General features: G+C 35.2%; 1 protein-coding gene across 1 annotated transcript in view; it reads right to left on the bottom strand.

Moving 5' to 3' along the window:
- Plxdc2 (plexin domain containing 2) overlaps positions 1 to 12,470 on the bottom strand; it is a 429,295-nt gene that overhangs the window by 87,811 nt on the left and 329,014 nt on the right. Inside the window, exons 8-9 of the mRNA XM_004859945.3 lie at positions 8,233 to 8,328; positions 7,905 to 7,986 (exon numbers count right to left, since the gene is read on the bottom strand). Coding sequence (XP_004860002.2) covers positions 7,905 to 7,986; positions 8,233 to 8,328 — 178 coding nt within the window. The remainder of the gene's footprint in view (positions 1 to 7,904; positions 7,987 to 8,232; positions 8,329 to 12,470) is intronic.

Genomic DNA, 12,470 nt, shown 5'->3' with positions numbered 1-12,470 from the left:
TATTGGAACATGGATTAATAAAAGTTTGTGAGACTCTTCCATCAGAAATTAGATGCCTCTGTAAGCAGAACCTTAACCTCTTCCAATCCATTAAAAGAAGCCTAAGCTTAATAATGAATTTTGGATCAAGGGTCCTTGATTCCTAAACGTTTTCTGCTTATTAGGAACAGACCACATCTAATCACCAAAGCCAATGAGTTTGTTTATGCAAATCGTTTTAAATGTATCGTCAGTCTACAAGTATAAGCTCAGTCCATATATCAAAAGCACTGGTCCAAGATACAGAAAGTACAATGGAAGAAGCACAATTATATTTATTTTCACTACTGACACATCGGCATTTATAAATGTCACTCTTGGCCATGCATTCCAGCAGTATCTGTCTTGTCATACAATTGTGGCTTCCTGGCTCTCCTTTTAATCTTTAAGTCTTGGACTAAATTAAGCCTCATAGCTAAATTACCAAGTCATCCCCACAAGGGTGACTATAGAGTTGCTCCCACTTAAGGGCTAGATTCTGCAGTGAGTCAAAAATGCAAAATCATGCAGTTATAATATGCTTAGAATTTCCTTAGTGTGTAGCTCCCAGGAGTCTACATACTGCCTCTTAATAAGCCCTGTCCTTGCTATCATGTCAAAACAAATTGTAGACCTTTGGTTGACCTTAGAAAAAGTCGATGGTTTACTTTTAGAACCTTAAGGCATGAAAAATACCATCCCTTTAAGAATGAAAGCCATGCTCAATAGTGCAAATGGGCGCATTTAGAGGAATGAGAATAAAGGAAGAGGGATATTCATATCTCCCTGGTACTCTTATTCTTAATACTACCTGGGGAAAGGTTGCCATTAGCATCACAATTTAAATTTGTCCTTTGCATCCCTTTCACTTTTCCTAAACTTAGGGATTTTAATTTCTGTAAGCTAACTGAACCCATGATATAAGTATATTCTATTTTCAAAGATTACCTGTGCCTTTGTAAAAAGGTTTTCTTTCACCTCTAATTCTGATCGATACTACATTTCACATTGTTAATGAACTACTAGTCAATAGTTTTGATTTTAAAGCTTTCACAGTGTTTGGAATATACATGATTCTTTCTGTTCTTTTAGGTACTGCAAAAGAATATACTTTATTTAGTGAAAAATAATAGTGAGTACCAGGTACGTTCAAAGAAATGCAATAGAATTGGAAAGTTTAAAATACAGAGAAATTGTTAAACCATCAACTTTCCATTATCTTACATTTCTCATAAAATATGTGTTATGCTGCTAGTCTGTAAAAATAAGGTGTCTTTGGTCATTTACAGGAATGTGTGTATTCTATTCATAACTTGAATAGATGGAGTCATTGAACATATTTATTCCCAGATTTTTACCAGCACAATGTTTTTAATTTCAATGAAGAAAATACACAGTTCAAGCAACACTTTCAAAGTGAGACATCAAAGGACAGACATCACAAGATGAGGCAAGTGTATGACAGACTTAATGGAGAATATTGACATTTTCTGCATGTGCATGAATACTCTTTTAACGTAATTTCATGTAAAGGACAATTAGCATCATCCCTCATTATGCTGTGCCACAGAGCTAGTGTCCAGAAACTCAGATTATTTTCAATTTATACTCTCCCTATAGCACATGTGCATATTTTTATAGGCAAAGAATTCCTCTGAAAAGATGTAGGGGAGACTAGCAAAAATGTCTGTCAGTGGGGAAATGGTATGTGCAGCTTTTTAACTCTTGTATGATTTGAATTTGTTGCCACCTGGAGTTGATGGAAGGAGCAACCAGCCAAAGAGAAAAAGGGAACATAAGTCCCTTTAAGGCATCTCTCATAGTATCCAAAACATGAAGTTGGACTGAATTATGCAGATAATTGAAACCTGAGATTTCAGCTTTCCTACGGATTCTAATTGCTATTTATTGGCCTTGTTAGTGTCAACCAGATTGCCATAGGAAGAAGCTGACAAATGGCAGAAAATTCAAGTCATACAAGAGTTCATAACGAAAAGCTACACATACCATTTCCCCACTGACAGACATTTCTGCTAGTTTCCCCTACATCTTTTCAGAGGAATTCTTTGTCTATAAAAACACACATGTGCATGAATACTCTTTTAACATAATTTCATGTAAAGGAAAATTAGCATCATCCCTCACTATGCTGTGCCACAGAGCTAGTGTCTAGAAACTCATGTTATTTTCAATTTATACTCTTCCCATAGCTGATTTCATTCAGTCCCATGAATTTAAACTCCATCTGTATGATAATGACTCTCCAATCTGAACCTCTAACCATAACCTCTGCCTGAAATTTCAGGTTTATATATCCCTACCCTTCAATGTTTCCACTTGAAGACTGACAAATGTCTCAGACTTAACTTGTCCCAAGCCAAATTCTTTACTTCTCTTCTAGTCTCTATTTCTTGTGCCACCTCGTCTATCTCAAGAAACCAAGAACCATCATCCATCAAGATGCTTTAAAAAATATCTAAGGAGTATTTTTATCTTTCCCTCATCCTTCTCTTCTAGTCTATTAGTAAGTAATCTGTCTACTTCTGTCTCTCATGATTCCCATGGTATCATCCATGTCCAAGCTAGTAGCACTGCTCCTAGAGAGCATTACTATGCTCCCTACTATTGGATTCCCTCCTCCAGACAAACAAACCTGCTGTAAAAACATAATAAAATCAAATCACTCTTATTGCTTCAGTTCTACAATTTAAAGTCTTCTGGTAGCCTGAAACTCTTCCAGGTTTATAAAGCCGTGCTGTTCCAGGCTCTTTCCCATCTTTCTGACCACAGATGATACCATTCTCTCTCGGTGCCCGGTTCACACTGTGCCTGTCTCATTGGATTTCTTTCCTTTCCTCATCAGATCAAGCTTGAACCACCACAGGGCCATTGCACTTGCAATTTCCTTTGAAATGTTCTTTGCTTTCTCTTTGGTGCAGCTGGCTCCTTATGATTTGGATCTGTTTCAACTGTTACATCCTGCTAGACATCCTTCCCAGCCACCTAGTCCCTCGCAACCACCAGCTCTTTTAAACTCAGCAGATCCCTCATCACTATCACTATCTGACTTTTTTGTTTAATTCTTAATTTACCTATTTTCTGGCTAAGCTAAATTCCAAGCTCCATGAAAACTGTGCCCGGTCATGTCAGTGCCTGGTGTGGGGGAGGTATCTGATACATTGTTAAGTGAACAAATACTTTACCAACCAAAGTGTATTTTTAATTAAAAAATTCACTTTTGGATGATGATGGCTGTGATGGTTAAGTTGGGGTGTCATGTCGCCTTGATTGGATTTGGGAGCCACTGGGGTACTGACAGAATACAGTTCTGCGTGTGTCAGGTGGGTCATGGAGTGTGACCTTGGGGTTTACATCCGGTCCCTCACCCCTTCTCTGGCACTGTTCCCATGCTCTGCTTCCTGGCTACCGTGAACTCACAGCTCTCCCACACCATACCTTCCGCCATGATATTTCTGCCCTGAAGCCATCTCACCACAGACCGAATCCCCTTAAAATATGAGGCAAATTAAACCTCTCTTCCTGTATGTTGTGGATGTCTGGTATTGTCTGAAGAAATGGAAAAGCTAATATATTGGCCAATCAAACCAAAGACTCTTCAAAATGACAAGTTTCCTTAAGAACTATATCATCAAGGAAAACTCTTGTTACTCTTAGCAATTTTAGTTGTTTTTTGCTAACATTGCCCCATTTATTTTCCTTACCATAGCTCTCATAACTACTAATTTTACTATGTATTTTTTGCTTAAAATCTATCTCCCCATACTAAATATGTAAGTCACTTTAGATGAATGATTTCGTCTACTTATTCACTTCTGAATGCCTGGCCTTGAATAGTAACTTGAACAGAGACGATCAAAATTAGTTGTTGAAAGAGTGAAGGCAAGATATAACTGAAAGTGATTCAAATCTTCTCAATTTATAATGAGGAAATAATACATATTCTTACCTAGAAAACTTGGGCAAAATGTATTAAGTTGAGTGCTTTTGATCATTTGATTATAGATTTCTCTATATGTTCCCATAACTCCAATTCCCTGAGATTTGGACAAGCATTTTACAAACATTTTGCCTTAGTTTTTTTGTTGTTGTTGCTTGTTTTTAATTTTTATTTATTTATTTTCTCAAGGCAGGCTCTCGCTGTGTAGTTCAGGCTGTCCTCAAACTCACCACAATCCTCCTGTTTCAGCCTCCCTAATGCTTGGATTAGAGGCGTGCACCACCTGGCATTTTGCCTTAGATTTTGATCCTTAAAAAATGAGTATTAAAGGAAATAAACAAACCAATTAAAATTATCTTATCTTTTCAGAGCAAGCCCAACTTGAGAGTTCAGTAATTACCAGCAACTGATTATCATTCAGGGATAAATGAGCACATAGGAGAAAGTAAGAATGGTGGGAGGAAAAAACAGAGGGGCAATTTTTGTGCTGCTTAGGATAAGATTTCTCTTGTTTTGTCTACTTTTTCATAAAGAATTAAAGTCTAGGGAAATAAAAGTTTATATTATCATAAGTCTAAGGAGAAATTAATAAAATGCAGTAGGGAAATTAAGTTGAACAAAAGTGCAATGAGCCATAGTTAAACCAATTAATTAAACAGATTTTGATATGTATATAACGGAGCTGCTGAAGAATTAAAAATAAGTCCAAGACTTTAAATCAGTGTTTGGTATTCAACAAAACATCAAACAATAATGCACAGAAAACTTGTACTTTTTAAAGCAGTTTCTATGATGAATTCCTCCCATTTTCCTATGAATAATCACCTTTCTTTTCTTTGTTAATTTAAAGAGTCTGTTCTCTCAATACTATGTAGAAGTCTTAGGAATACTGTGATTCTCTTCTACATTCTTCTTATGCCAATTTCCAAACTATATAAATTGCTTGCAACACAAATTATGAAAAGATTTATTTTTTCATAGTTTGTCTGCTACTTTCCAGAAAGCAACGAAGACTCCACTGTTTAATGCACCAGCAACCTAGTGAGTTTGAAGTACAAAAGGTGAGCTATCAAGACTAAAAGCCAGAAGTCACCCTGATCTAAGTTGAATTCTAACTTAGTTGAATTCTTGAAATCCTATACAAATAACTTAGCTCTAATGAACCTCAGTTTTCTTACCACAAAATTGCTGTCAAATGTAAAATTCTAGAATTCCTTGGTGTAACATCTGGCTAAGAAATTCCTTAGCTAAATGAATGTGGTAACATATCTAACTTGTGAACATGTTTTGATTTCCAAAATTGTTTATTTGAAAGTTCTAGCATGTATTCCCACTGAAAATATATATTAGAAAAAAATAGCTAGTTGTAGAAAGGTTTCTAGATGAATCTACAAAGCCCTTCATTTACTAGAACATTGTTTTCCTCAAGAATTATCATAATGGGTATCTTAGTTACTTTTCTCATTGCTCAGACAAAATACATGACACCCAAAGTTAAAGGAGGAAAGGTATGTTTTCAGTCTGCAGAAGTTTCAGCTCATTATGAGCTGGCTCTAAGGCAGGGCAGTATGGGAGAGGGACATGGCACAGGAGAGACAGTCCATGGCAGGGCAGACAGAAATCAGCAGCAGTGAGCAGCAGTGAAAGAGCCTTCCTTTCTCTTTTATCCCATTCAAGTTAACAAGCCTTTTGGGGGGTGCCACCCACACCCAGGGTGGGCCTTCCCATTATCTACACCCAGAACTTTGCTAAACCAATTTAGATATCACAGTATCACATACCTTAGATCCAGTCCCCTCCAGAAAGCCCCACCTATGAGTGTATGAAACTCTGGGGGGAAATCTAGATATAAGCCGTAGCAGTGGAAGTCTGGCTAGGGTGTTCAAGTGGTGCAGGTTTTTTTCTGGAATTTCCTGTCTTTAGCAGGGAAAGTTGTTCATCCTGGGAACCCTTCAATCTCAGACAAATGTAATTAAAATTCCTTCTGTTTGGAATCTAATCATGATTTCATCATCCCCCATTTTTCTGCAGTACTAGGTGCATGTTTATAGCCTATGGAGATATAAAGATAAATCACTGATGGTCTTTGTCTTTAACAAATCTAGAGTCTCTGAAAGGAGACAAATAAACAAGCATCTGCAAGCCCTATACTAAATATTAGAGATGGAGGTTTTCCCTGAATGGTGAGCACTGAACTTGACCTTGAGGTAGTTTTGAACAAGGGTAATCAGGGTCTTCCACTTGATTGTTTTGGGCAATTTTCATTTCAGAGCTCAATATTCCTTAAATTCATACATTAAAATGTCATCTTTTTAGATTCCCGTGATTTTAATTAAGTGATTTTAGATCACTTCCGATACTCATGTAGTCTTTAGGAAATCTTAGCAAAATATAAATCTAAACAGCTCTCAACCTCTGGTTTTATAACAGTTCCTCCCACTCTGGATATAGAACTAAGTTAAGATCTACTTTGAAAAATGCTAACTGCCTGCTTGCTTTTTCATTATTTGAAAATCATTTCCCAAAGGAAACTACTGGAACATGTTAAATTGAAAACAAAACTGAGGCTACCATAAATAATTTTGTTCTAGCTGCAATATTGTAGTGGTTGCCCTAAAGTTAGCAAGTTAAAAATGTTTCCCAGGGCTGTGGATACAGCTCAGTTGGAAAACAGATTACTTAGCATGCATGAGGCCCAGGGTTCAATCCCTAAAACTACGAGAAAAATTTTTTTGCCTAAAGCTTGTTATCAAATAATTGGCATTTTATGTCTTAGCCTTCAGTAATTTTTGATGTATTTCTAAACATGCCTTTAGCATTCAGATGCTGCAGCCAGTAGAGAATAACACCATGACTGTCCAAGGAAGCACACACATGGCTAAAAGCTCAGTATTCAGTTTTCCACCTAGAGAGGAAGCTGATTGTTCATAGACTGAACAATCTATTCTTGGAATATGAGAAGGGGACTTATTTCCAGACAGACTGCAACTCAATAGGGGACAAGGACCATATCAACACTGTTTACTGTTATATTTCGAACACCTGGGACATAACTGATGTACCAAATAGTTGAACAAATAACAAAATATATTTACAAGTCTTTATTTTGTATTTCCAATAAGAACAAAACAGTCTTAGGATCTACATGAGTCTTTCCCAAATCCACTAAAGCTACATTTGCCTTTTCAGGGAGCAAGTATGCAGTGGGGTATCTGCTTCCTCACCTCCCTTAGATCAGTTTGCATTAATTTCTGTGAGTTTTTGGTGGAACTGTGCTGGAACATCACTATGGAGATCGGCAACCTACTCTCACACATCTTTATCTAGGAACTGAACAAATGCCTTTATTACTTATGAAAATCAGTAAACCTTTTGACACTGCAAATTATGTAGCTTAAGTTTCAAAGTCAGCTAGAATATGAGATCAAAATCACATGGTGTATTTATGTAATGGTCAGATAGTGCCAACCTTTGATAAGTGCTATGATCTTGACTAATAACCTTCGATATTATGTAGGAATTTACTAAGCATGTGGATGAGATTATTATAATCCATCCTTGCTATTAAAAAGATATCACATTCCAAGTTTTCTCTACAATATGGATCAATCATCAATTTAGATTTTGCAACTATATCATGCTTGGAAAGCCCTGATGAGAATTGTTAATGTATGACAGATAAAGATCTTATTGAATGTGAGGATTCTTAGTCATTTTGGGAACTTAGGTAATGAATAATCTTATTGAATCTGAGGGTTCTTGGTCATTCTGGGTACTGAAAGAAATATAAAAATTCGAACTGAGCATCTTTTATCAGTTTGGTCATGAGACAGTGTTAATGTACAGATAATCTACATACTTGAAATACATTTGAAATCAGAGGCAGTGTATTTTTGCAAATTTTAAACTTGCTTTATTATCATCTTACCTTTGAAGTTTACTACACCAACTGCAGTTGAAGCCAATCTGAGAGGAGACACAGGGACCACAACTGTTGAACTGGAGACACGCTAGGAAACAGGATAGAACAGACTCATCAGCACTAATTAACAGTGTGGGGGAGAAAAGACCACTCAACCAAAATAAAAATCACCATCCATCTCTCTACACACACTCGATCAAAATACTTACGCATGCCAAACACAATTATAATTACACAATTACCACAATAATTATCAACATAATTACTGAATAGAAAAGATCACCAAACTTTCAAGGCATATTTCCCACTTAACTATGTGCCTACATTAACTTACTAGGTAATGGGGTCATCTCCACAGCTGAAATGTTGGTAATTTTTGACATCTGTAGCTCCACTCGGTGGTATTCATAAATTGTTCTTCTTCGAACATCTGTGAAAACAAAGGCGGAAAGAAATTAACTTTCAACAATTCCCCATTTACCAAACTGCAGCATTTTGATATCATTTTCCCAAACTGAAGCTAAAGTAAAGTTTTAAGGAATGCACTGTAATTTAAAAATTTCACAGTCTAAGACTAATGTCAGAATAATAATGGGATTACTTTAAAGTGTTAGAATACAATATTCTTTAATAATGCAAAAAACAGGATAAGTTATTTTTATGCAGTATATTAACTACAATTAGTAACACTATATAATTCTCAAAATTGGAAGAGAACAAATTTTAAGTGGTCTCAGCAAAGGAACACATAACACAAATGATATCTCAGTGAATAAGTGGGTTATGTTAATCACTTCACAATGTACACACAGAACAAATCATTGTGTCATGTATCTCACAAATATATAAGCTTCACTTGATGGTTATATCTCAGGAAAGCTTGAGGAAGGATAGAACTTTAAATCAGTTTACAATCAGTACTGCTATGTGTTAATATAGAATATATCTAAAGAAGGTTAATAATTAGCATTTATATTACACAAAGTAATTTATAATAATTCATCAGCAAATCCATCAAAATCCCTGGGAAAAAGCCTAGGTGGATTACTTGACAAGAACTTTAATGACTAGAAATCAGATAAATATGAGCAAATGTATTTTAAAATAAAACAAAACAAATCTATTTAAAGTCCCCATTGTAAGCCTTCCTAATGAGTGTGTATGGGTTTGGTGAATGTAAATGGAAAGGTAATATTATCATCATTTTATTTCACTTTTGGAATTCTTGCAATATACTGATGCATTTTCCAAATAATATGTCTATCAGGAATTGTTCGAGGGACTGACTCTAAGTTATAAAATATCACAATGTCCAATCTTATTTTAGAGGAAATTTAATTTGTATTGGTCAAAGGACCTTTTGTCTAAATAGGATGAGATCCTCACATATTGTTTTCACAAGTATTTTGCTAAACCATTCAGTTTTCAGAAGTAACTCTTCATCATAGGAGCTCTAGGGCTGGAGTTCGGGAGACTTCCTGCTGAAGTTTGGAGAGACTCCACATGGTGTTTAATACATTAGCATTCTTCTCATTTCATGTCACACTTTGAAAAATCTCAACTAATGACAGAGGCTGTGAAGCCTGTGGGAGTTAATTATTGACTAGGCATATGGATTTAGAGGGGGACAGTTTTTCTATGCCAGTTCAATCACCTGCTCAAATCCTCCAACTACTGGGAGGAGATGATTTAACAAAACCAAATTAATGAGAATGATTTTTGTTTGATAACCTGCCAATCAATGGCAGCTTCCAAATGGTTATTTCTGTAGTATTTCAGAGATACCCCTGTCAAAAACAAGTCATTAGCAAGTTTTTCACTTATTGGTCCTGCCAATGCTAAAAGCTTTCATTTGATTCCAGAAATGTATTTAGTTTGTCTTCTTAAAAAAAAAAAAGCCAAAATAATGTTAAACCACATGTTGAAACCTGGTGGTGGCAATTCAAACTTAACTAGTCTATTCCAACGTCACAAAAACCAAGATTAACTCTACAGTGAGAGTGTTCCCAGCTGCTGCCGGGGTGGTGCATGGGCTACAGATCTGTGACTAACATCGTGGCTCCTCAGTCCAGAAGGACAAAAATCTCTGCTCCTGAGCCTTATGCAAAAGTTGTACAAGGTACATCTGCAAGGTCATTAAATCTCAGATCATGTCATTAAATCTCATGTAATTAAATATATTTTTTTTCTGAGAGGAAAGGAAAGTGTGACTTCATTAAAGGACATTTGGTGAAATGCAGTAAGATTTCCCTCATGTTAACCTCAAATATTCATACGTACACAAAAATTAGTGCTAAATGACTCAGGTCTTTGGCACTCATGCAAGGAGGAAAATCCTATACTGGATTTACAAAAAACAAGACTTCCTTTGGCAAAATTCAACTGGAAATATTAACATGCAGGTGGGTTTATAAATGTATGAAAGTAGTAGTGGTTAAAAATGTAAATATTCTCAGTGTAATAGTAAAGTGTAAGTCAATACAGATATATGTTATATAATAGGGAAAAATAAGAAATGATTATAAGTATAAATTTGAAGGTAACTCTGAAAGAAAAAACATGGGAAATTTAACATTTGGGGTTATAATTTAAAGATGGGATATTTTAAAATAAAAACTAGAGAGAGAGAAATTCAGCCCAGATTACTGTTGAGAACTATCTTGACAGTTTCCTGTGTCTTCTGTAGTAAGGAAACCACACAGTGGAGATTTGTAAGGATGAGCTTTTCATTCACTATTTTAAGAAAATCAAAGTACGTTAAGCTGGGCTTCCCTTCCTTCAAACAATTCATCCTATTCTACTAGATATCCAATAAATATACACTAAATGAATACATGTATAAATATTTTGAATTTTTAACAATAAATTAAAGTCCTTTCTGTGACTTTAGGATTTTATGTTAGAAATAGCTACCCAAGCTTTATTAAACATATTGAAAGATAGCCCTGGGTTGGTAAAGATTTGTTTCTCAGAAAGTGTGATAACAGATGGAATGTCAGTGAATGAAAGAATGAATGAATTTAATTAATTAAAGGAAACAGCTTAGTCACAAATTCCTGAAGGAATCCTTTTCCGGTTCATAGAAACTCTAAGAAAATAAAAAAATTCTCAAATATGTTAAAATTGATAATCAGTGATTTCTAATAATCAGAACATCTGAGACTTTTACTCTGTTTTAAAAATCAAACCAGGGTCAACCAAATAGCATATGATAGAAATGTATGAGTTAGAACAATAAAATATCATTTACACAGCACTTTTTAATCAGAAGTTATTTTATAAATGAAGCCATTATTTCTATTTATTTCTTCTTTTGCTAAGCTGTTCATTAGTGAGTGCATACATAAGAACCTAAGCAACTAATGAAAATGAGCTGCAAAAGAAGCAATGCTGTCTTATATAGAATGAATAATTTCTAAGGGTTTTCTATTTTCAAGAAAGCTGAGCTAAGACAACACAATTTACTGAAGATTTGCAGATTGAGCCAGCCTTAAATGAATGAATAGACTGATAACCCTGAAATAATGAACCAGGTGCCATTCCTCTGAAAAGGGATTAAAATAGATTCTATAGAATATAGCCAGAAAACCAGGTGTGGTGATACATCCCTATAATCCCAGCAATCTGGAAGGCTGAGGCAGGAGGATCACAACTTAGCAAAATATATTTCCAAGATATTAAGAAAAGGCCTAAGGATGTAGCTCCATGTTGAGGACCTGCATCCAATTCCCAGTACCACAAAAAAGTGGGTTTGGGTGGGGATATAGCTCAGTGTGAAGGTGCTGAGTTTAATCTCCAGGAATTAAAAATAGTAAAGAAAAAATTATTGATTATTTATATTCACCATAGTTTTTATCACATTTTTACTTCACTTTTTATTACAGTTGGTGAGTAATTGTAATGAATGTGTCCTACCACCAAATCAAAGTTAGGATTTTTCCTATGAGGAAAATCAGTTATAATTATTATAATTGAAAATTTATTATTTCAAAAATACATTCAAGAACTTACTATTTAAACACATCTAATATCCTAATGCCCTATATAAGGCAGAGAGATAAAAAAGATGTCTATGTACATATGACACTGGCGTTCAGCATTTTATTTAATTATGTGTATATGGCCTATTGTTTCCTTGTCCAATATGGGAGTCACATGGGGCTCTTTAACTTAAAATGAATTAATTAAATCCAATTTAAAATTCAGTTACTTAGAGTCACTAGCCACACTGCAAGTGCACAGAGCTACCTGCAGCCAATGAGGCCTTCTAGGGGTTCAGATTCTGAGCATTTTCCATAGTGCAATAGTGCAGACACCTGTCTGTGCTATTATTTCTTTGAGAATTACAGCTAAAGATATTCTCCCATATTAATCACCAGAACTCTCTGTTTATTAAGGTTATGACAGTCACAATCTAAATAATTTTGGCCAACTTAGAAAAATTGCCATCTGGCCTGTAAATATATTTTTAAAAATCCACATATGGCCAAATACATACAAGTGTTTCTTGAAGAGTTCAGTGATCCACTAAAAATTTTTAAAATATATTCTCTCTACAAGTGAACTATGATT

The sequence above is a fragment of the Heterocephalus glaber genome, unplaced genomic scaffold, assembly GCF_053883595.1.
Source record: "Heterocephalus glaber isolate CG9 unplaced genomic scaffold, H.glaber_assembly_v1.0 deba00000768, whole genome shotgun sequence".
NCBI classification, from domain to species: Eukaryota; Metazoa; Chordata; class Mammalia; order Rodentia; family Bathyergidae; genus Heterocephalus; species Heterocephalus glaber.
The sequence above is the reverse complement of the archived record's forward strand: the minus strand, read 5'-3'. Positions and strand labels throughout refer to the sequence as shown.